This window comes from Rhamphochromis longiceps, linkage group LG7 (assembly GCF_057381845.1).
Source record: "Rhamphochromis longiceps isolate RC_006_pf linkage group LG7, R_longiceps_female_GT1.1, whole genome shotgun sequence".
Lineage (NCBI taxonomy): Eukaryota > Metazoa > Chordata > Actinopteri > Cichliformes > Cichlidae > Rhamphochromis > Rhamphochromis longiceps.
In genome coordinates this window covers 63,021,184-63,047,057 of record NC_140563.1, presented here as the reverse complement: position 1 = coordinate 63,047,057, position 25,874 = coordinate 63,021,184, and the positions used below count along the sequence as shown (strand labels likewise).

Sequence of the window (25,874 nt, the reverse complement as noted above, 5' to 3'; positions counted from 1 at the left end):
ATGCTCATTGGTCAAAGGTCAGAGCATGCACAGTTAATCCTTGTGAGCCAAAAGCTCAGGTTTCAAACTGTATTTTTTCTAATCTCATGATTAGTGGATGAATATCACACACACAAGCTCTACCACCTTCTGTTTGCAAGGGGGAGAAATTTTTCTCATGAGAAAGGTGTTCTTAAAGGGCAAGGAGCTAAAACAGGAGGGTTCCTTACTAGGAACTCAGAAATTCTTACTTCAAATGAAGCTCACTATTAGTACAAGATTAATAATTAATAAAGCGCTGGATGGACCGAATCAAGGATGATATGAAGGCTGTGAATGTTACACCAGAAGACGCCCTCGATAGGAAGAAGTGGAGGAAGGCATGCAAGATAGCGGACCCTGCGTCGTGTGATATAAACCGCTAGGAAGAAGAAGAAGAGTACAAGATTAATAATTGCTTATTTTAAAATCTGAATTATGCAAATCTCCATTACTACAGTGCAAGAATTAAAAAAAGGGGGCCTGGTTAGATTTTGTGGAGCTGTGTGGGTGTATGTGTGTGTGGTGCTGCTCTCTCGAGGACCCTGCTGCCACTCCTTTTCTCCACCTGGGGTCACTCAACAAAAAGCCCTCCGACATTATAAAGGCGAGATGAGGTCCACGTGCGAGGGTTGTTGCTGGGTGTCTGTCCTGCTCCGTTCACACAGAGTTTTGTTTTTGGAGCACTGTGGATTCCTTTTGTGGATACATGTGAATAGTGTGATCCTGTGGGCAACAGAAGTGCCACTTACTGAGTTTGAGCTGTTTGAGCAACAACACTTGCATTAAGGTGCGTTATGTTGTTGTAAGGTACAAAGAGCAGCCGACTAAGGGAAACCAATCCCCTCAGTAAATGTACCAGCTTCTCAGAACAAGACTAGCTTATGTTGACTCTCCTGTGTGTGCAAGTGAACTGAAGCATGAGAGGACAAGAGTGAAACCGGACTGGCTCTCTATCAGCTAATGTGATACTCATTCTTGTCACACTGTTAGCAGAGGGACTTCAGGGTATTTGTTCAGTTGCTACTGTGCTACGATATATGTATCATTTATATCTGCCCTGGCTCAAGCTAAAAAAAGATCATAATGTCACTTTAGATTAAGGTTGGTCGATTTGATTAAAGGGTGAATACTGCAGGATATCTCTCTCACTGAGGAATTGTTTCTAGTTGAAAACCTTTCATTAATAACAAGTATGATTAGAATTGAATCATACTTTATTAATCTTATCTGTTATTAACCTCTGTCTCTGTTCCACAGCATGTTTTTTTTTCCTGTCTTCCTTCTCTCACTCCAGCTGGTTGTGGCAGATGGCCCCGCCCCTCCGAGAGCCTGGTTCTGTCAGAGGTTTCTTCCTGTTAAAAGGGAGTTTTTCCTTCCTACTGTTGCCAAAGTGCTTGCTCATAGGGGGTCATATGATTGTTGGGTTTCTCTCTGTATGTTTTATTGTAGGGTAATCTTACAATATAAAGCGTCTTAAGGCGACTGTTGTTGTGATTTCACGCTGTATAAATAAAATTGAATTGAATTAAATAAGACATAACAGCATCTGTTAGCAGAGTTCATAAATGTAGGATATATTTAACCTGTTGCAGCTGTGTGTTTGCAGGCTACAGACTGGTATTTTGTCAGTATTCGGTTCAAAGTATTCAACGTGCATGTTTTTACATGAGCATGTCTCCACCATGATTTCAGGGTAAATGCTGGTGCTTTCACTAAAGTTTTAAGGCTTAATTTTTGGCCTTGTCTTTTTAAATCCAGCACTATTGGAATTGACATTCAATATTATTACCAGCCTATTTGTGTAGTTTTATCTCTGAATAATGTTTGAGTGCTTGGCTGTGAGACTTTTTAGTCTTACGTATATTAGTTTAGAGCTGTGCTTTGTGGCCTTAATTTGGTCTGTGACCTTAAGACACCTCTTGTGGTGTTTTCCCTTAGTGTACCTCTTAGTACAGCCATCAGTCAGGCTTATCCACCAGGGAAGGATTACAGGCAAGCCAACCAGGATGATTCTTCACCTTGCTCCCTCCCACTCATGCACTGCTGCTTCTTTCATTCAGCCTCCTCACCTCCTCTACTGCACTTGCTCCTTTTCAGCTGCCACACTTTTCATGGGAGAAACATTTTTGGTTTTTGAAGTTTGTGCATCTGCCAGGGTAGAATTGCTTCAGAAGTATCCTCAGAGTCCCGGCCTTTGGAGCTTCTCTGTCAGAGTTGCCCTCCCCTCACTCCACCTTTTACCTCCTTTCCTGTATAATCTTCCCGTGACTGCTCGACCCTGGATCGCTTTCTTTGTGAGGCCTCAGTGGCAGAATCCCGTCTAGCGATCCTGGGGTTACTCCGCTGTGCCTCTAGGGATGACTTTTTCCCCCTCATCTCCTCATGTGGACGGCTGCTGTCGGTGAGCTGTTTGAATATGTGCTTCAGTATGTGCGCCATTGTGGATTCTAGTGATGGGATTTCCGGCTCTTTTTAGAGATCCGGCTCTTTCGGTTCGGCTCACTAAAAAGAGCCGGCTCTTTCGGCTCCGAACCAGCTCTTCGGGTTGTTTTTTTGCTTTAATTAATTTATTATTAACAATAATATAAAATTATGCACAAAAGGAATTACTAACGTAAAAAAAAAGTTGGTTTTATTTATATATGTGCGGTGGCCCCTAGAGACAAAACACGTACAAACTCCAAAACACATTTCTAGCATGAACTGAACTTCCAAAGCAGAGCTACTAGATCACTTAAATTACACAATTGAAAGCATGTGTGTATTGTTTGTATATTTATACACAGGCACTCATATATATTCAAATAATTTAAAAAAAAGTTCATTTACCTGTTACTACCACACACCAAATCCGGTCGTTGGTACTTGCTGGCTTGTGTAGCCACAAGATAACAAAGGCTCAACACTGCGCCCAGCATCCTGGAGCACTTCTGTTGTCTTTTGTACGTGTTTTGAGTTTTTATGTGCTTCAGAGTTTGTACGTGATTTGAAGTTTGTATGTGCTTTGTCTGTAGGGGCCACCGTAAATATACTTTTATTTATTCACTCCACATAAAATTTAATAAATAAATCATATAATACAAAAATCAACTATTCACATTTCAACTTTTAACTATTTAATTTTTCAGCTTTTTCCTTTTACAAATTTAAAGTGAAACAACACAAAACACTGCAAACCACAACACAATTAAACATAAATTAAAATATGAAAACAAAAAGAAGATGCACATTCTCTGTCAAATGGGCCTGCATGAATAAACTTTCAGAATCCTTTATCATCCGCAACTAAAAATAGTTGTGGATGATTACTATACCTTTCTAATGTGACGTTGTTGTCCCTGGCTCTTTCTCTCTCTCTCCCTCTGGCTCTGTTCCTGTGCTACTGAGTGTAACTACCGCCCCTCCCCCCTCTTCCCAGCGTAAAGCACAAGGCTCCGTGCAGAGTGAAGCGGAAAAAAGTGCGAGAGAGAGGCTGAGAGAAAGAAAGCAAAAACCCACGTGACGACTCGCGATAAGGAGCCGGCTCGGGTCGTTCACATCAAAGACCCGGCTCTAAGAGCCATTTCGTTCACGAACGACCCATCACTAGTGGATTCCAGCATTAATACCATCACTTGTTTTTATCCACCTTTCTTTCAGCTCTGTGATTGTGTTTTTTTCTGTGTTTTTGTGGGAATATTAATATTAGTAATAATTCTGACTAGCATTCATTATGTCAATTATTGACTATTTGGGGCAATTGACTTTGAAAAATGAAACAAATAAGGAGAAAGAAACTGGTTCTGAATAATATGATGAGATGAGCTGTGACTCAGGCAGAGACCCAGGCAGTTAGTATTAAGTAATTGTTGGAGAAGCTCGATAGGAACGATACCAGCCACCTGACCAGTGTTACAGACCACTCACCTAAAGAGAGCTCCCTGACAGCTGCAGTCGCTTAAAGCAGACATGAAGGGACTAGAAATACAACCAAACATTTGTCCTGGTCTCATACTCCCCAGATCCCAGTCAGGGCCAAGGATAAACACTGAGGCAACACAGGACAATCCCAGAAGTCCGGCGTCTATGCCCTGGTGTGAGAGATGCTTGATGATGGTTTTAATCTTGTGGGTAACTGGTTTACGCTCCACTAGATATGTCATTTCTCAAAAACAGGAGATAGTAATAATAGTAAGAATTCTGGCTAGCATTCTTAAACTTGAGATTAGCTGCACATTTTCTTGCGTTTAGATTTGCTTGACTGTGTTCCTGGGCATTCAGGTTATTGCAGCATTTATACTGCTGCAAATAGCACAACATTTGGTGGTTCTGCTACCCAGGAAGCAGCCTCATAATTCACAAATCTGCTGTGTGTGTTAGGGGTTACTGAGCGTACGTGAGAAACTGCGTTTGTATGCATTTCTGTGCACACACTCACAGGTGCAACCATTTACTTGGTCACTTTAACCACACAGCGTTGACAACCACGCGATGATGTTAGAGCTCACATATTGAACGCGGCTATAACTTTACTGAATATGAAAGAGTACAACTCACACATTTTCACACGTTTCCTCAGTCCAGCTACTTTGTAGGCGCCGTGAAAAAAAAGTGTAAAGTGAACTCCTTTAGCTCATCTGTGTTCTCTTTGTTGAATCGGGTTTGTTCTCAGCCTTTTAGTTACTGTATTGATCACACAGTCTGTATAAGCAGGGATATTTATGTTATCGGGGACATTAGGTTAAGCCAACATGTTATGGAGGGCTCTGCTGTGGACATGAAGGAGATATAGTGCTGAAGATATTTCCTACCTTGAGTTTTCTGTTGTTTTATTGGATTCATTTTCAGCTTCATGTGACGGTACCTGTAAGCACCATTTAAAAGGTGTCCTATAAACTTACAGTACACACAAAGATTAGATTATTAGCAGTGCCGGGGCATTACAAAGAAGTGTTATACTGTAATTCCATTATATTTTTCTGTAACTCTATGATGTGAAACGTTATTATTAGTAAAAAAAATTCATTAATCACATTACAGTTATTAAACAGTTGAACAGTAATAAGTTGTTCAATTATTTATATAATCCGCAGAGAGAGAAAAAAAATTAAATTAGCCTTTTGACAAACAAAACTGCGCAACAATGAAACTGTTATGGGGAAACAAAATTAGGAGGGCACCCTAGGGTAGACCCAGAACTTATTGGCTTTAACCCTATAACGCCCTTCGTTTCATATTTGATACATGAGTTTCAGAGACCTCTATCTCCTCAACATGATCAATACTTGTCATCATTTCAAAATGTTATGGACAAAACTCTTTCTTTTTTTAATCTAAAATTACCATTGTTGCTAACAAAAACTTGCCAAAAACCAATCCATCCATCCATCCATTCGCTTCCGCTTATCCTTTTCAGGGTCGCCGGGGGTGCTGGAGCCTAGACCAGCTGTCATAGGGCGAGAGGCGGGGTACACCCTGGACAGGTCCCCAGTCTGTCGCAGGGCTAACAAACAGAGACAGACAACCATTCGCGTTCACATTCACTCCTATGGGCAATTTAGACTAATCAATTAACCTATCCCCACAAACTGCATGTCTTTGGACACTATGATCGGACATGTCTTTGCCGATCATACACAACATGATATAGCAAAAAAAAATGTGGATTTTGTTTTAAGGGTTAATAAACATCTTAGCTCCAAAATAAATCCGAATTTTCTGGCTATTTTTTGATGGGTTGAGTTTTAAAGGGTTAAAATGACCTGGGGGCCTCCAGGGAGAAATTGGAAAATGTTGCTGTATTTTCCCATTTTCTTCGCATAAGTGCAAGAAGGTGAATGGGTGCATTGACGACGCCTCACAGGTTTATTAGTAGGACGATATTGCTGATCATAGCTGTTTGCCCGACAGACTGTATTAACATTCATAACAGTTGATAAATAAAAATGAAAAAGTAAAGAAACAATGTTAAAGAGTGTTTCTTTGACGTTGCATAGTTTGTCCACCAAAGGGCACTCCCTGTTGCCAATATGTTTGTAATGCTACAAACACAACAACCAGCTGAGCACAATTGGGTAAACAGAGCGTAAACAAGGACATAACTGCACACATCAAATGGTAGGGAACTTTGTTTATGGTTTTTGTGTCTGAAAGAAAAAAATTTAGATTTTTAAATGATCAGATATTTGTATTAATGTCAAAATATTGCCTATAGTGGTTGGGTTCTATATGGCAGTCGTTACCATATAACTTTACTGATGACAATCCAGAGTTTTGTCGAACAAACCTTCTTTTTTACACATTACAGATCAAACTCTTGTCTGCTTGACAATCAGTAACTGAAAGACTTTCAGATTCATTCAGAGTGAAAATGATGACGGATGTGGTCAGAACCAAAGTGTTATTAAGAACAAAGACAAGCAGTGCTGTTATTGTTATCTATGCGATGTTAATTCATTCTAATAGAAATATTACACGAGGTTCCTCCTGAGGTAGTTAGTTTAAATTTGGGGTGAAATCTCCTAAAACCAAGAAGTAGCCATTCTACTACTTTCAGTTAAAGTGAGTATACTCATGTCATCAGAGATGCATTACTACAGACCTTCATACTTGATTATAAAATTAAAATTAATTAGTGAGCTTATAAGTGTATAACAGTAGTGATATAGTAATATAATAGCAATTGTCATGATAGGCTTACTTTACACTAACATCTGCATTACTTTAGATAAAATACTGTATTACAAAAATATGATATCTGTCTGTAGATGTGATGTAGAGGTGAGTGTTTAAACATGGACGTCCAGTCCTAAAATAGGCATGTATCGGTGTAGCTGGGGGTGTTCCCAGCTTGGCGCTTTGCTTCCTGATTTAGTACCACAGGACATTTAAGCCTTTCTTAAGCTGCTTGTTAATTCTGGCAGAACGTGTTAGTCATATAATGTAAACATCCTGATTCAGCCTCGGACTGGGTTTGTGCACTTTTTGGCCTCCATACTCATCTGTTTCGTCTTTCATACCGGCCAAAGTGATAGGCTGCAGGGTGTGCAAAGACGTTTTAATGCTGGGTCACAATGAAGCAGTAAAACCTGTGAGCTGTTGCAATGAAAGCCAAAGTAACACCGCAATAGATGGTTGCTGTTGACTGCCAAGATGAGAGATAACAAACAGCTTCACACAAGAGATGTGACTGGTGCATTTTCTAAGAGTCTTCATACCACAGATTTTCTCCAGTCACGCTTTAAAAGCAAAAGTACAATCACCAATGCCACCAAGTGTAAAACTGGCATGAATTCTCACAACTCAAAGGAACAGACATTGGGAATACACTTAATTATTGTTTGTTTGTCTGGGTGTTTAGTAAGTAGCTGAGGCTAGAATCCACTTAGCTTAGCATAATAGTTGAAACAGGGGAAACTGTTGAGGCTTGCGAAAAGATTTCCATATCATTGCATATTCAGTACTGGTGTGGGCTTTGAGCTATGAGTGTGCTTGTTGCCAAATGCAGCGGTATGATTGGTCAGATCTGTTTATCTGAAAAATCAAGCATGACTCCAAAAAAATAAATGCTGCAAATTAATTCTGCAAGAGTTCATGGCCGGTGTAAATGGCTACATTTTATAATAACTACAATAACTGAGAAAAAATTTTATTACACAAAATATTTGCATGAGTTTCAAGTGTTTGGTGTGTAAAGGTCATTAGCTCTTCTGATGCCCAAGGTTTTAAAAGATGATAATAACATGCAAAAGGCTACATTACCAGTGATCCAGTACTTTGATCTGGATCACAGAAAGAATAAAAAATGGACATTTCAGTTTCTGGATCTGAACCCAAAGCCAACGTGGAAGTGCATTAAAGCTGGATTCTGGAAGACATACTGTCTTCCTGTATATTCCTCTAGGCTGTAAACAGACATCTGGTCCTACAGAAGTCAGTGGGAAAACGGCCCTTGGATTTAACCTCTCCAAACACTTTCCCGATGAGTTTATGTGCTCAGTGACTCATTTTGGGGCACACAGTCAATCACTTCCAGCATTGTGAGGTAATTTTAGAGAAAGCCAGGTGATAATAACCCAGAGCTACCTCTGTAGATTACATTTTACACAAGACTGTCCTTTGTACATGACCTGCACATGCTTGTGTTAACCCACACAAATAGTGGGCTCTCATAATGAGTTAAAAAAGAGGCACTCATTCCTAATGTAAACAGGACATGAAACATGGAGCCAAATCCAGACAAGAAAGGCTTAGTATGCAATGTAACCTTATCATGAACGCAACCACTGACAAATGAGCAAAAGGAGGTCTGCATTTCATTCGCTATTCAAAATATATACATAGAAAAACACATACAGTTTATAAGGTAACATAGACTTTGTTTTCTTCTTTGGATGTTCGCTGCCTTTTGGTCGATTCTCTGACAAAATGAACCCACACTGATCTGGGAATAGTTAGAAGGTCAGAGTTAAGTGGTTTGACAAACAACAAGAAAAAGCGATGTCCTGCGAAACTGGACTGAAAGCGAGTGAAAGAGCAGCCAGTGTCTAAAGAAAGACTTTGAAAGACGTTCAGAAAGCTCATGTAAAGATATGAGGAGTGGCTCAAGACTCAGGCACAGTAATTTTACAGTACGTAAAATTGACACAGGAAACTTTATACTCAGACGAGTTGCCTGCTGGTTGGATTTTATCTCTTCATATGTCTTACCCTACTTGTTACATGCAGCTATGGGTGGAGACTAGGCTACATAAGACTTTAACAGCCCTCCTCCAACAATCCAGCCTCCACACAGACAGCTTGACACACTCAGCCTCCTCATGTTACACAGGATAGTCTCACTCACTTTATTATCATGTTTTCTGTTTCCGCCAGTGGAATTTCCACAGCTTGCCAGAGCAGAACTTGGCACACTTCAGAAGTTTCACCCTCAGAAAGCAAGCCTGTAATTCATAATGTGTCTACCGGATTTATAGCTGGGCAGGAAAGCTGTAAGACTTGATGCTGTAAAGCTTTAAAAGTGGTTTATAATTTATGTTGTTACATCACTGCATCAATATAAAATCACACTTTTACCACAGTTTTTTTTGTAAATGTATATTTACATAGTCTTGACTTAAGGTCTTAACTCAGTCACCTTATTTCACCCTCGCTAAAACACAATATGTGAAACCTTCCACCATTAAAAAACCCCCAAAAAACTCTAACCACAAAATCCTAATTTCAAACTATAGTCACAAAATCTCTGACTTATTTGACAAAATTCTTTCTATTCACAGTTTGCTGCAAAATTCAAAGCTGTATCTTACAGCTTTGAAACTCTGAAGCTGTGTGCTACTTCATAATTATGTTTGACAAGACTTCGACTAGCCAAACTAATAAAAAAAACTGATGGTTTGATTTTATTGTACTTTTACTGAATTTATTTTATCCCTTTGCTCTGTGTTAGAGATTTATCTTTAAAGAACAGAAACTCACTCAATCAAATTAAGTGGTCAAACGAGCTGATTGGTGAACCACAGCTCAACCTAGCATCCCTGTACAGCGCTGAGTTGCAGCGCTCTGCTGGTTCAGGTTTTTTTGATGACTCACTCTCTTTGCATAGTGATTTTCAGTTTCTTCCTCTTCTTTCTGGTCCCAAAGTGTAGAACAATAAGGTGTTGGCTTGATGTTCTCTTGTGGCCGCTGGGCTGCTCCCATGGTGGCCCTCTGTGGCCTGGACATCTCCCTTATCGGGGGGGAGGGCTCTGCCGGGTGGTCTGGGACCCTGGGACCCTGTTTTCAACTCGTATTAGAGGGGTGGTTTTGTCTCTAACAGGTACTGGAGTTGGCGATACATTGTGCATTTCTATTTGTTTCTATCTCCCCGTATCTCTCCTCTACCGCACCACCACCTCCTCTTTTTGCTCTCTTGCCTATAAATGTGATAACTGAAGTAACACAAATAGAAATAAATAAATATTGAAGATTCACAAAAGAAAGAGGAGGCTATAGAGATTCTATATAGCTGTTCTTGCAAAAGCAACATTTGTTTGGTACCACAATACATTCAGATCACAATTCTGATTACAAAAGCTGCCAGACTTGACAGGATATTTAAAAAAAAAGAAATCTAGCACCTGTTTACTGAATTAAATAAAACAGACAATTAGAAAACTTAGATCACAAACTTGTCTGTAGCCAATTTTCTTTCTGCAGTGTGCAGTTTTTTTTCCATTTTATATCATAAATGTAGATATTTTGGTATTTTACAGTGTTTTTCACAGTGTTGTCAAACTGAACCATTAATGAAGACAAATCAAGAAGTTACTCAAAAATCAAAATTAGTTTCAGCTGTCACTACATTATTCAATATATTGCAATGCAAAAATTTATTGTAAGTAGTCTGTGAATATGTGTACAGTACAGTACACATGCTCAGTTTGTTTTCCAGTGAGTCCACTGTAAGGAGCTCATATATAATATCATATTGTAGAAATATTGATCAGAGCATCTCTCTGAGTGGAAGTGCTTGTGTTGACAGGATGCTGCTCTCCCAGCAGAGTAGTTGTGTTACATTTGCAGTGATGGATGCAGATTGATGTTTCATTGTCAGTGATTGCTTACATACATGTTTTCAATGAAGTGTCTTAGCTTTAATATTGCATGGAAATAATTCCAGCAATTAAAAATAAGATGAGTTATACCACCTGTATGGTGTTTTAAGAACACCTAAGAATTAAATGACTCACTGCACATTACATTACATTATCTAATGCGTAAAGTTTTACTGACAGTGGTGAACCCATGGTTGTATTGTGTGTCTCTGTAGTTGTTTTGTGCCTTTCAGTTGTGGATTAGTGACTGAACTCAATAAGCGAATCGTTGCAGGCAGATGCAAACTGGTGGAAGACACAAACATGAGACTGGGTCAGTCTTTAGCATCATTTTAATCATTTATCAGTGCAGGAGCTGGAAAGATGAGGCTTTCTGATGCTGAGAAACTCTTTAATCTTTTACTTCCTGTTTTGATCTTTTCAATGGCTTTACCAGCATTAAGGAAGGGTTTTGTTTTAGTGATGCATAGTGATACCATAACAAAACTGCAGCATGTCACGACACACAGCCAATGCAGGGACCACAAATGAGGTTTATATATCTGTCATTTAGTGTCTCTTTGTATGTAAGTTTTTATAGTCATTTATTGTCTCTAGTTGTGTCGTTCTTATATTAATCTCCCTGATCACAGACTCTGAAACATGTCCCACTGACCCATGGACTGAGCTCCATCTGTGGTCTTTGTAAATATCCATGTATAGTTGATTTTGGCGTGGCAGAGTGCAGATGTCTGTGACAGTTCCACTTTCAATATGTGTAGAAATGTTCAATGAAGTTAAACGGTCCTGTCTCGCAGAAACTGTATAACAGGTATTAAAGCAGCGTTAGGCCACTCGTGCCCATGCTGTTACTTATATTCTGTTTCTGCATTGCCACAGAGGTGATCATATTGCAACCGCAATGAAAGTTTTAGGAAATGGAAAAAAATTTGCACCTCAGCACTGTGATCAGATAGGAGGAAGGTTCTTTCATGTAATTTCCTGTTAGTAATCACCCCTGGGACAAGATACCAAGCTGAATTAGACACTTTGGTCAGAGGAAGTGTGTAAGCTTAGATGTAGATAGCTACCATGAGTTAGTGAAACTACACTTCAGTGACAGGCTGGAAGAGACTTCTCATAAAAAATGTTGGTGAGTTTAAAGTCAGGATGTGGCTGAGAGGGCTTTTGTAGAGAAGCAGTTTATTGCATGTATTTAATGCATTCATTTGTGCTAACAGGGAATGGGTACTTCATGTCCTTCGGGGTTTTCTTCTGACCAAGCTCGGTCGGGGATGTACAAGCTGGAGATCGAGCTGAAAAGAGGACACAACCTGGCTGTCCGAGACAGAGGAGGTGCAGTGACATCTGTAGTTAATTGCATTTTTCAGCTCTTGCTTTTATGCATGTGTGATAGCTTTATTTGTCTATTTTTATTCGTCGATGTAGGAACAAGTGATCCATATGTCAAGTTCAAGCTTGCTGGCAAAGAGGTTTTTAGGAGCAAAATCATCCATAAAAACCTCAACCCAGTGTGGGATGAGAAGACGACCTTAATCATTGACAGTCTGAATGAACCTCTGTATGTCAAGGTAAAGACTTAGAACTAACACACACACACACACATACACAGCTTTTCCATATAAATTCTTAATGAACATTGGTCAGTGGAGATTGTTTATTTCTCTTCTGCAGGTGTTTGACTATGACTTCGGCCTTCAGGATGACTTCATGGGTTCTGCTTTTCTTTACCTGGAGTCTCTAGAGCAGCAGAGGTATGTCAGATATTAGTGCCAACATTGTGTTCTGAAAAACAAGAACAAAATAATAAAGAAATATTTTAATAATTCTTTGCATGTTTCACGAAATGAAAAAAGACACAGAATAAACACAGATAAAATGTTGTTGTATGTATGTTTTTATTGGTGTGAAAAAATGTTTTCTCCCTTCCTGATTTCCTTTTTTTGTATGTTTTCCACACTTAAATGTTTCAGATCATTGAAGAAATATTAGACAAAGATAGCAGAAGTAAACAAAAAATGCAGTTTCTAAATGGAGGTGCTTAATATTAAGGTGGAAAAAAGTACAAACGTACATGGCCCAGAGTGAAAAAGTGATTAACCCCTAAACCTAATAACTGGTTGTGCAGAGTTGTTGTGATTCAGCCACAGGGTTTTCAAGCATGAACCGCCTTTTTAAGGTCATGCTACAGCATCTCAACTGGATTCAGGTCAGTACTTTGATTAGGCCACCCAAAAATCTTCATTTTGTTTTTCTTAAGCGATTCAGACGTGGACTTGCTGGTCTGTTTTAGATCATTGTCCTTCTGCAGAACCCAAGTGTGCTTCAGCTTGAGGTCACAAACAGATGGCCGGGTTCAAACTGTGGTCATAAATATTTTGTACTTGTAAATCAGTTGTGAACTGAGTTATATAACCTTGTAAACCAAAATATCTGAAAATGTTATGTTTGTGCATTCATAGATAACATTTTTTTTGTCTGTTTGTAAAAAATATTTACAGAAGTTACACATTTTTTTCAAGGTCTGGTTACAGATACAAAGCAAAAAACTACATATTTTGGTGACAACAATTTGAGCCCATGTGGATATTTTTCTTCAGGATGTTTTGGTAGACAGCAGACTTCGTGGTTCCATTTATCATGTACCATGCAAGTCTTCCAGGTTCTGAGGCAGGAAAGCGGCCCCAGACCATCACACTACCACCACCATATTTTACTGTTGGTACGATGTTCCTTTTCTGAAATGCTGTTACTTTTTACAATAGATGTAATGGGACACACACCTTCCAAAAAGTTCAGCTTTTATCTCGTCAGTCCACAGAGTATTTGTACAAAGGTCTTGGGGATCAAGGCTTTTGAAGATCTTTTTTTAGGCTTTGTCAGGCAGGTCCTATTCGAGCTGAACTTTCCAAAAGATGTGATACATCACAGTTAATTTATGTTATAATAGGAAGGGGCAATGACTTTTTCATGAAGGGGCATGTAGGATTGTTTTTTTTCCCTCTTAATAATAAACACCTTGATTTACAAACTGCATTTTGTGTTTGCTTGTGTTATCTTTGTCTAATATTTTAATTTGTTTGACGATCTAAAACATTTATGTGTCTTTTTTCCCCCTGAATTTATAAACAGGAAATTAGAGGTCATCCAGGTCTTTATGTCTTTACGCCATTCAAACAGTTTAACTAACCGGTGTGTGTTATCTGGCCTTAATGGAAAGATAAGGGGTGTCATCTGCATAGCAATGAAAAAGTATGCCTTCTGATGATGCTGCGCAAGTGAAGCATGTATAATGTAAACAGAATTGGTCCTAGCACTGAACCCTGTGGAACTCCATAATTAACCTTGGTGTGTGTGAAGAGGACTCTCCATTTACATGAACAATTTGGAGTCTATTTGATAGGTATGATTTGTAGTTACATAGACAGGTACGTTTAATACCGAATGAATTAGGTTGCACCTAATTACTGAACCTAATCATCGTGTAGTGACACTGGCCTTATAAAAAAAAAGCATGCCAGAAAGCAGAGCAGAAAACACACCTGCACATATTCATGACTGTGTGTTCCAGGACGATACCTGTGACTTTAGTGCTGAAGGACCCTCAGTATCCTGATCAGGACCTCGGTACTCTGGAGCTGGCCGTCAACCTGACACCTAAAGACAGTCCCATCGAGGAACGCCGAGACTCAACAGTATGTATGAAGATTATGTCAGCTGATATTTCTCTCACTTGATCTTTTTTTTTAAATCTTATTTTAATTTGACCTGCTTTAGTTAAATAAATGTCAAAAACACCACAACTGATACACTGACATGAGTTAATGCAGTCAGAACTTAGGGGCAGGTTGAAAGGAAATCATTTTTACATGTCAGCTGTGAAATTTGGTTGACATGGTAAAGAGCTTAAACACTCCCGCGTGCACACAGACACACACACACACACACACACACACACACACACACACACACACACACACACACACACACACACACACACACACACACACACACACACACACAGAAAATGTTCTGTTAGAGGAAGTCTGTTAGTGTGAAAAAGTATTAAATGAAAAGTGTTTTATGTAGAAAAACATTCCACTGTTTCTCCTTCTTTCTTGCACTGATGGATAAGCTGAATTGTTGAGGTAGAGCAATTTTTTTTATATAAAGCTGCATCTAATCATGATGTTATATGAAGATCAATTTAACTAATATTCTTCTAATATCTTTGGCTTATGAATGGCCTAAAGTAACATCCTTGTATTTCTTGTTTTTCAGTTATTCCATTTTCCCATTATGATATCAAATTGTATCACTTGCCTGCAACCCTGATTTTATTTTACTTGTATTGTTGATTTTGCATTCTTAGTTTATTTTTTAAAGTTAGTTTTAGTAAATTTTTAGTAAACATACCATTCTGTGGCATGTGCAGATGCTCTTCGGCTGTTGCTGCATCTTGCACAGAGGAAAACTTCTTATGCAAAAGACCAACTTTCAGAGCGTAGCATATGCTGCTTCCTATGCATGGAATTTCCAACTATGCATCCAACTACTTATCCCACCAACAGTAACTGTCTGTAATCACCTCACAGATGTAACATTATCTAGAGCTACTTTAAGTACCACTGATATTTATTTAGTCTTTTTCTCCATTTGGTCTTTCTCATTTAACTTAAGTAATTACTTCCTCCAAACCATCTAAGTGTCTTTTAGACCCCATTCCTACAAGACTGTTCAAAGAAGTCCCACAGTTAATTAATGCTTCAATCTTAAATATGATCAACTTATCTCTAATAATTGGCTATGTACCACAGGCCTTCAAGCTGGCAGTTGTTAAACCTTTACTTTAAAAGCCATCTCTAGACCCAGCAGTCTTAGCTTATTATAGGCCAGCCTTCATCTCCAACCTTCCTTTCATTTCAAAAATTCTTGAAAGAGTAGTTGTAAAACAGTTATCAGATCATCTGCAGAGGAATGGCTTATTTGAAGAGTATCAGTCAGTTTTCAGAGCTCATCACAGCACAGAAACAGCTTTAGTGAAGGTTATAAATGATCTTCTTATGGCGTCTGACAGTGAACTCATCTCTGTGCTTGTCCTGCTAGACCTTAGTGTTCTATACAGTTGGCCATAATATTTTATTATTTTATTAGCCCTGCAGTGGTTTGTATCATATCTGTCTAATAGACTCCAATTTGTTCATCTCCTTGGTGAGTCCACTTCACACACTAAGGTTATGGAGTTCCACAGGGTTCCATGTTAGGACCAGTTCTGTTTACATTTTACATGCTTCCCTTAGGCAGTATAATCAGAAGGCATAGCATACATTTTCATTGCTATGCAATGACACCCAACTTTATCTATCTATGAAGCCAGATAACGCACACCAATTTGAAACTGCAGGAATGTCTTAAAGACATAAAGACCTGGAAGCAAGATTGAAGTAGAAAATTAGAGGTCTAATTTCCTGCTTCTAAATTCAGATAAAACTGAGGTCATTGTACTCGGCTCTGAAAATCTTAGAAATATGGTATCTAACCAGATTCTTACTCTGGTTGGCATCACCTTGACCTCCAGTAACGCTGTGAGGAACCTTGAAGTTATTATTGACCAGAATATGTCCTTCAATGCACATATTAAACAAATATGTAGAACTGCTTTCTGCCATTTGCACAATCTCTAAAATTAGAAATATGCTGTCTCAGAGTAACGCTTTCTTTCACAGCAAGTCTTTTGTCCTGTCTTCCTTCTCTCACCCCAACTGTTTGCGGCAAATGGTCGCCCCTCACTGAGCCTGGTTCTGCTGGAGATCTCTTCCTGTTAAAAGGGAGTTCTTCCTTCCCACTGTCGCCAAAGTGCTTGCTCATAGGAGGCCATATGATTGTTGGGTTTTTCTCTGTATGTTGTTGTAGGGTCTACCTTACAATATAAGCACCTTTAGGCGACTGTTATTGTGATTTTGCATTGTATAAATAAAATTGAATTGAAAAATTGGCATACAGTAGCTTACTAATAATTATGTTATTATTAATAAACCCAAAACATTTAGTTACTTTCCAGGTTTGCACATGTATAGGAAAAAAATCAACTTTGAAGTTGATTTTAGTTTTGTTGTCCTTCAGTAAAGATGGGTCTCTATGTTTCCTGCTGCAGATGGAGGTTAAGAAGTATGGACTAAAACATTATGTGCATAAAGTAAGTGTAGTGGTGATCAGGCTCTTAGTGCTTTTCCATAGTTTCACCTTGATTGACCCTTTCCTAGGTCACCTCTAGTTGAGTAGCTGCTTTGAGTCACGATAGAGAGCACAATGCAGTAGAGTCATCTGTCAGACTTGTATAGGCTAGTAATAACTTTTGTGCAGTCAGTTTGTCTTTGTAGCTTTCGATGTTTACTTTCAGGTTTCTCAAAGCATTTTCTCAATTTTTTTATCTTCATCTTTTGGCTTCATGTTTTCTCAGCACCCCTTATGAATAAAATAAAATCAGCATGAATTATAAACACTGTTACTATATTTTCCTGCAGCAGTGATCAAAAGGCTAAGATGAAATTCTTCCTGGGTCTTTACATAAACGTTATTTTGAAGCAAACTTTTAATCTCAAATTGCAAATGGGTAGCATCTTTTCTGATATATCTGCTGGCTGTTAAATTTCAACATTTTTAACACCACAAACATATGGTTGTTTCACTTGGGATTATAGAGAACAAATATCTTAGTTCCTAATCCGACTTTATGGATGAGTCTTTGCAGGCTGATTGGCTCTCGCAATAATCAGAAAACTGACTATAGTAAGGCAAATATGTGGAGCCTCATCAAAGTAGGCTTGATTTTCTGACATATAAATACTGTCACAGTTGTTGTTTCGATGAGACACCAAAAACTCCACTGAAAGACAAAAACTCTCCAAATGAATGAAACACCACTGAAACACAATTTTTTGTGTTTTTTCTAGTCATATGGAGTTCTGTGATTTATTTCCACATAATCACTCAATATTTACAGTGCTCTGATTTTAGAGCCTACCAATCCCTGAGGGCGATAATGATCTCCTTAGCTACATGCTGCTCCACTACTTTTTTTGGACTGCAGACACTTTCTACATACAGTCAGGAAAAAAAGATTAAAACCTCAAATAGCCATACCTTTGAATGGTAGGTTTATTTGAACAGTGAGAGACAAAACAATATATATTAAAAAAAATCCAGAAAAATGCATTTCAAAAAAGTTATAAATTAATTAGCATTTTCATGAAGGAAATAAGTATTTGATCCCTTTGCAAATTTCTGCTTTAAAGCTTTAGTACTTGGTGGCAAAACCTTTGATGGCAATCACAGATGTCAGACATATCTTGTAGGTCAAGTTTTGCACACATTTTGTCCCATTCCTCTTTGCAGATCCTCTCCAAGTCATTAATGTTTCATGGCTGATGTTTGGCAACTCAAACCTTCAGCTCTCTCCACAGATTTTCTATGGGATTAAGGCCTGGAGACTGACTAGGCCACTCCAAGACCTTAATATGCTTCTTCTTGAGCCAATCCATGTTGGCTTGCCCATGTGTTTTGGATCATTGTCATGCTGGAATACCCACCCATGACACGTTTTTAATACCCTGGCTGAGGGAAGAAGGTTGTCACCCAACATGTGACGGAACATGGGCCCATCCATACTCCCTTTGATGCAGTGCACCTGTCCTCTCCCCTTGGCAGAAAAACTCCCGAAGCATGATGTTTTCAACTTCATGTTTGACGGTGACGACGGTGTTCTTGGAGTCGTAGGCAGCAATTCATCCTCCTTCAAACACGGCAAGTTGAGCTGATGCTAAATAGCTCAATTTTGGTCTCATCTGACCACAACACTTTCACGGGTGGCTGTAGCTCAGGTGGCAGAGCAGGTCAGCCACTAATCACTGGATTACTGGATGTAGTGTAAAGCGCTTTGGGGTCCTTAGGGATTGAGTAAAGTGCTATACAAATGCAGGCCATTTACCATTTACCCAGTCCTCCTCTGAATCATTGAGATGTTCAGTAGCAGCTTCAAATGGTGCCCTTGCGGGCTGTGCAGGATTTCAGTCCTTCACAGCATACTGTGTTACCAACTGTTGGTAACTATGGTCCCAGCTGCTTTGAGATCATTGACAAGTTCCTCCTGAGTAGTTCTGGGCTGGTTCCACACTGTTCTCATTATCATTGAAACTCCAGACCGAGGGAGATTGGCAGTTATTTTATGATTCTTCCATTTGTGAATAATCACACCAATTGTTTTCACCTTCTCACCCAGCTGCTTGGCGATGGTCTTGTAGCCCATTCCAGCCTTGTGTAGGTCCACTATCTTGACCCTAACATCCTTGGAAAACTCTTTGGTCTTGGCCGTGGTGCAGAGTTTGGAATCTGGATAGATTGATTGCTTCTATGGACAGCTGTCTTTTATACAGGTAACAAGTTGAGGCTCCCAATATCAGCTCATTACCTCTATAAAATACACCTGGGAGCCAGAAATCTTGCTGATTGATAGGGAGGCCTTAAATACTTATTTCCTTCATGAAAATGCAAATTAATTTATAACTTTTTGGAAATGAATTTTTCTGGATTTTTTTGTTATTGTTCTGTCTCTCACTGTTCAAATAAACCTACCATTGAAATTATAGACTGACCTTTCATTGTTAGTGGGGAAACATATTAGATTAAAATTAATACTAATAATTAAGAAATAAGAATAAGAATAATATTAAGAAAATGTATTTTATTAATAAAATTAATAAAATAAAATAAAAGCACAGCATAAACTCTGAGGCAGCTTTCTTCAGAAAGGAGCCCTCAGAAAGCCATAGTTTTCCAGGCTTCTTGAAGGACATTTAAGGCGTTTCTTTTTTATATATTTCTGCCTTTTCTTCTGTTTTCTATATGGATCATTCCATACTACTTCAATACTGCTTAGGTTCAGACTCTGGGGAGACCAGTGCATGAGTAATAGTGTACCACTGTGTGTCTTTTTTTCCCCATCCAGGTAAACTCTCACTGTGTTGGCAGTGTGTTTTAGTTAATTACTGTGCTGAAAAAAAAAGTGTTGCTGATTAGATGCTTTCCAGGTAGTATTGTGTCTGATGGATCAAAATTCATCAATATTTACAAGATCCCCAAAATCTGGGTGAAGTTCAACCCCAAACCCCAACATCTAGCATTTCCATAGATTCAATTAAAGAACAAAGAAGAAAGTTTGTGAAAATGTAGCCAAAATCAGTGAAAAACTTTGAAAGACCTCCAGAAAGCTGTAGAACAGAGATCATTGCAAACAAAATGTAACAAATTAAAGGGAGGTATTTTTGCACAGTTCGGTTGCTAGAGTTACATATCAGCATCCCCATCTAGGCTTGTCTTTCCGCTCAGCAGCCAGCTCAGTTTTTATTCATGAAAATTCCCTTAAATGTTTCAAAAATGTGGTGACATTACCCCTCAATGTTTCACAATGAATGGATTCCGTATTATGTAAAAAGCAAAAGTTTAACTTTGTGAAACGTTGTCCACAGCACTAGTTGACTCTTGCTGCAATCGGGTCGGCCGTGTGAGATGCGAGTGCCCATTTCTGTATTACATTAGGTGGAGCTGTCTTGACATTCATCTTTATATATTACTTGTGTTTCAGAAAAGCAGTGTATAATATGATTATAACACGATAATAACATATTGTTTTCTCTTTCTGTACTGACTTCCTAACATTGCTATACTGTCCAACTCTGCAAACAAAACCTTGCCCTATAATACTTGATATGAAATGAATCAAGTTGCTCAACTTGACAGGGCTAACCTTTAACATAATCCAATACAAAGAAGTGTAGTAGGATGGCTTTGGAGAGAACTCTTTAAACAGCTGCATACAGCAGACATAGACTGCACTGTATTGAATAAACTCAGTAATTCTATTTATTTTGGTCTGCTTAGCTGTGATTATAGTTTCTGCTCAGTTAAATGGAGCTGCATGAAGAGATGGTTTCCAACTGTATCCTCAGCTCTGAGATATTAAAAACAGCACATCTTGTTCATGTTTAATTCAACACATAAATTCATAATAGGCCAAGTCTGAATTTGTTCTCTAGCTGCAGCCAGAGATACAGATACAGAGAAACAGCAGTAAAAAGAGAGTTGGAGGGAGACGGAGAGAAAGGAAGACAACAAACAACAACAGACAGAAAACCATGACACTCAAATCAAAGCTTGGACAGATCAAAGTCTCATTGGCTCTAATTGGCACACTGCTGAGGCTGAGATAATGAATGCTCAGTTCTGGTGAAGATCTTTTTTTTGGTAGACTCTTTTTTTGGTGCCTTATTTATAAAGCTTAATTGAAGCAGGACACCTCCCCTTAGTTTTATTTCCCATTTAGTTAACAGAACCCCATCCTACAGCTTCCCCTAGTGGCTTAAACACAATGGTACCCTATTTAAATGAAAGAGGTTTTGGCTGTTTTCATATTATTTAATAAAAATGCAGACACACTTTGCAGCCCTTTAGTTACAGCTATCCATTCAACTTTTCCACCCTGCATAAGTCAGTAGAAATAATCCATTTTTATGTATATTCAGACTATGCTGCTCAGGAGGTCCTGGAAACGATCCACTAAGGTAAATAATCACCATGCCCATCATCATCATCATCATCATCATCATCTGTGCATGCAGTAACAGCTTTCCTTAAACTGTCCTTACAGCTTTATGCTTATCACTCTGCTCTTCACTTTATTGTGTCTTTACCTTGACAGCCTTGTTACCATCTTGTGTCAGAGATTTTTTTTCCCTACTGAGTTCATATTTTTATCACAAGAGATATTTTGCTCTTGCTGCTGTCATTTCCATCCACTATCTGCCACCAGGGCTCTGTTCTTCATCCATGTTAACATGGTGTTATCAGGCCAAGCTAATTCTCTTCCTTACTTCTTCAAATAAAAGTTGGATGATTTACTAATCTTTAATCATGTCCCCAATAAATGCTCTGTCTCCTGTTTGAATAAACTTTACTAATCAAAGATGCCCATAAAAGGAGCAAACAAAGAAAAGTTGAAGAATGTGAAGAGACTTGTGAGCAGGAAGAGTGGAAAGGCAGTTTGTACAGATGGCATACCGGCGTAGGCAATGTCTAGACATTGTACAGTAACTGCCTCCTATGAGGTTTATGAGAGGACTCGAATAACTTTCAGTTCAAATGATCGTATTATTTTACATTATTTAGCCATATTTCTATATTATATATAGAAATAAGGTGGACAATATTATTTTCCCAAGATCAAGGAAATGCAAACCCCTTTGGCATCATCTACCATTTAAAAGGTTGGTGGATTTTGTGTGAAAGCAATACAAAGTGCTTATGTAGATAAAAGGCCTGTATGAATGTGTGTTCTTGATTGGTGGAATGGGATTTGTAATAGAAAGTGCTTTAACTGCTCAAATTCAGTAGAAAGGTGTTACTAGAAGTACCTGACATGAGTATGTCCAGCAGTTTGTCCTCCTGACATAAACAAAAGGATCTGCTCAGAGAAAACATTTCTGCATTTCTCTATTGGGTTTGAACTCAGCTGAGTAAACTTGTGTAGTAAAGACATAAAAAGCACATGTGCTGAACACAAAATTTTATTTTGCTACTCCAGCACTAAAATATTCTAATTGTGCAATAAAATGTTCATAAAGTGAATTAAAAAACAGAGTCAGTTTTCAAGAAATTCACTTTATGGATCCTTTATGTATGGCCTGATAACATACAAAAATCTTAAATAAATATCTATTTTTCTCCAATCCCAAGGCTGTTGGACTTTATCGACTTATCTACTTTACCTCTATTCTGGCAGTTTTTTTAATTTTTGTATTTACCTTAGAGCAACATGATTCGAGGTTTGATTGATCATCATCTTTTAGAGCAGGAACAACAGAGCCCTGCATTGTGTTCTTGTTGTTACTATGTGGCAAATAAAGTTGTGTATGTGTGTGTGTGTGTGGCCCAGCAGCAGCAGTCTATACGTCTGTCAGAGCTACATCGAAAAGCCCAGCTCTGGCGAGGGATAGTCAGCATCGCACTAATCGAGGGTCGAAACCTCATGCCCATGGATCCCAACGGTCTGAGTGACCCATATGTCAAGTTCAGACTCGGGCCCCAGAAATACAAGAGCAAGGTACAGCATGTGCAACTAAGGTCATACTTTCATGTTTGAAGCCCAGCTCTTTCAAATGAGGAGATGTGTCAGTATTTGTGTGTGTGTGTCTAGACAGTGCCAAAGACCCTGAGCCCACAGTGGAGGGAGCAGTTTGACCTGCATCTGTATGAAGAGACAGGTGGGGTGCTAGAGATCACGGTGTGGGACAAAGACACTGGAAGAAGGGACGATTTCATTGGGCGGTCAGTCTCTACTTATGTTTGGGTGATTTCTGTGTGAATTCAACTTTATTTATATAGCGTTATCAAAGTAAATACCCTATATTATTGCAGACAGAAACCTAACAAGCCAACAGTCCCCTAGGAGAAAACAGATGGCAAAAGTGATGGAGAAAAAACTGTCTTTTAATAGGTGTTAGTGAGGTGGCATTAGTTAGGTGGTGTTTAATGTTCTGTCTGTGTTCTCATTCTTGGACACAAGCTTCAGAAATGTGTGCTATTATTTTATTGGGAGAAAGGATTTTGATTTCTAATTCATGTTGAACAGTTGACATTTCACAAATGCTAGTGTTTAAGTGTAATGTAATTTCTCTCAGTTTGAAAGTGGATTTTATTTTACCCATGTGTCAGTGCTTAACACATGGATCCTGGAATGCCTAGAACTATTCAAGATCAACAGGACCCTAAGAGCATTCAATGAGGATGTGGTGAACAATACTAGAGTTCAACTTCAAACCAAACCAAGTCACCATCAAGTGTGGGATTTACCAAGAAGATGCTCTGTCCCCACTGCTGTTCTGCATAGGCCTAAACCCTCTCAGCCAGAACATCAGCAAGCCTAACTATGGATACTGCTACAGAAAAGAGGAGTCATTAGTCACCTCCTCTACATGGATGACATCAAGCTGTATCACAGGAACGAACGAGATACTGATACTGGAAGCTCAAAGGCAAATGGGAACCATGAAGAGACTGCTAGGAAAAACTCAACCACCAAACACCTCCAGAGAGTAAGGCAAGTCCTGAGGAGTCAGCTGAATCGGTAGGACAAGATCCAGACAATCAGCACTTACGCCCGCCAGTCATCAGATACCCTGCTGGGTTAATAAGGCCGCCAAAGGAGGAGAGGGAAACCACTGACATCAAGACAAGGAAGCTCCTTACCATGCATGAAGGGTTTCACCCCAAGTCCAGCAGATAAAACAGCAAAAATCCATGAATACATCAGGATGATGGCCACAAATGATCATGTGCTTAGTGAATACCTCAGGTATCAGAAACCTGAGAAAGAACAGGAAAAGAGAAAGAACCATCATGAAAGGATAGGCCCCTGCCTGCATGTACCACTGACAGACAGAAGAAGAGGCTGATATCAAGAAATCCTACCAGAGGTCAAAGCAGGACACGCCTCCTAGGGTGGTTGAGAATGTCCGAGCTTTCAGATGCAGATGGTGATGGCTAACCAACTGGACATGTTTGTGGTGGAGAATCAGATAAGGAAGATACATGTAACTATACCAAGTGAGAGCAACATCAGGCATAGGAACATTACAATGTTGAGAAATACCAAGGGGTGAAGGAAGTGGTCAGTGACAGTGGTACCTGTGCTGATCGGAGCACTCGGGGGCAATGCCCCCCAATCTGTCTGTTTGTCTGTCTGTGTGTTGATAGATAGATAGATAGATAGATAGATAGATAGATAGATAGATAGATAGATAGATAGATAGATAGATAGATAGATAGATAGATAGATAGATAGATAGATAGATAGATAGATAGCAACAGTTTTTGGTTCAAACTTCATTTTTACTTAAATGTTCAGCTCATTAGCTCGGTGTGTTTTGTTTTGAATGTGGTTCAGCTGCCAGTTGGACCTCTCCACTCTTGCTAAGGAGCAGACGCATCACCTGGAGCTGCCACTAGAGGAGTCTCAAGGCTTTGTTGTGCTGCTGGTCACACTAACCGCTTCGGCTGCTGTCTCTATCGCCGACCTCTCTGTGACCCCGCTAGATGACCCACAGGAGCGTAGAGAGATACTCCAACGATATGTAAGCAGCACGCTGAGGGCAACTCAGATGAAATAACTACACCATCTTAACACACATATTACACTGTTGTGCTCAATTTTCTTGTGCAGGGTGTGACGAAGTCATTCTTTAACTTAAAAGATGTGGGCATAGTACAGGTGAAGGTGATGAGAGCAGAAGGTCTCATGGTTGCAGATGTAACCGGTAAATGAAAAAATGACTCTGATTTCTTGCCTTTGCTTGCTCATAATACTTTGCATTATTCTTCATTCTTACTGTGATTCATCCATTATCATTATCTTGATTGGTCGCTCAGGTAAAAGTGACCCTTTCTGTGTGCTGGAGCTGAACAATGACAGGCTGCAGACACACACCGTTTACAAGAACCTCAATCCAGAGTGGAACAAAGTCTTCACCTTGTGAGTTGACATTTATCAGTGAAAACCAGGAAAAAAGCAAACCATTTCCTTTGTTTCAACTCCTTGTATTAAAAATATATATGCATGAAAATTGCCACTTTGCTGTATTTTATTGGTTATGGTTTTCTAGTAACTGTTCTGTGTGTTGCTACTAAATTAGGTAGTAGAAGAACCTGGACCTTTAGCTGTTACTGAAGCCTTAGTGACTTCACGGCAATTTTGTGACTTCATGAATCTTTGCTCAGTGCAGATAAGCTGTTAACAAATCAAGCTCATTAAAAAGCAGGTGACACAGATGATGATTATTGAGTTGGATGCTTTTTGTGATACATATATAGCCTTCTTGGCTGTCAGAGGAAAAAGTTTATGGATGAGTAGAATGAGGAGGGGTGGGTTTAAAAAATCGACTCAAATCGATTTTAATTTGAAGAATGTGATTTTTAAATATGAATGTAATTTTGCCAGTAAAGCCAGAATCTCAGGTTAAAGCTCAGGAAATCATTTCAACAACCACCAAACAGCTAAAACAGCAAATGATTAAAGAGCCAGTAAGCAGATTCAGCACAAAGATGGAAACACAAAGTGTGAATCCCCATGTTAATATGGTGGCACGTACACAGACACACCATAGCGTGCTGAAAGAGGCATCTCACAGATTCTGATGCTGCAGGTTTCGTCACTCCCACCCAATTCACTGA

General features: G+C 39.1%; 1 protein-coding gene across 1 annotated transcript in view; it reads left to right on the top strand.

Moving 5' to 3' along the window:
• mctp1b (multiple C2 domains, transmembrane 1b) overlaps nt 1-25,874 on the top strand; it is a 42,859-nt gene that overhangs the window by 4,377 nt on the left and 12,608 nt on the right. The window contains exons 2-11 of the mRNA XM_085414763.1: nt 11,816-11,930; nt 12,024-12,166; nt 12,270-12,349; nt 14,167-14,290; nt 21,173-21,211; nt 22,582-22,749; nt 22,843-22,973; nt 24,592-24,778; nt 24,868-24,961; nt 25,074-25,176. Coding sequence (XP_085270889.1) covers nt 11,816-11,930; nt 12,024-12,166; nt 12,270-12,349; nt 14,167-14,290; nt 21,173-21,211; nt 22,582-22,749; nt 22,843-22,973; nt 24,592-24,778; nt 24,868-24,961; nt 25,074-25,176 — 1,184 coding nt within the window. The remainder of the gene's footprint in view (nt 1-11,815; nt 11,931-12,023; nt 12,167-12,269; nt 12,350-14,166; nt 14,291-21,172; nt 21,212-22,581; nt 22,750-22,842; nt 22,974-24,591; nt 24,779-24,867; nt 24,962-25,073; nt 25,177-25,874) is intronic.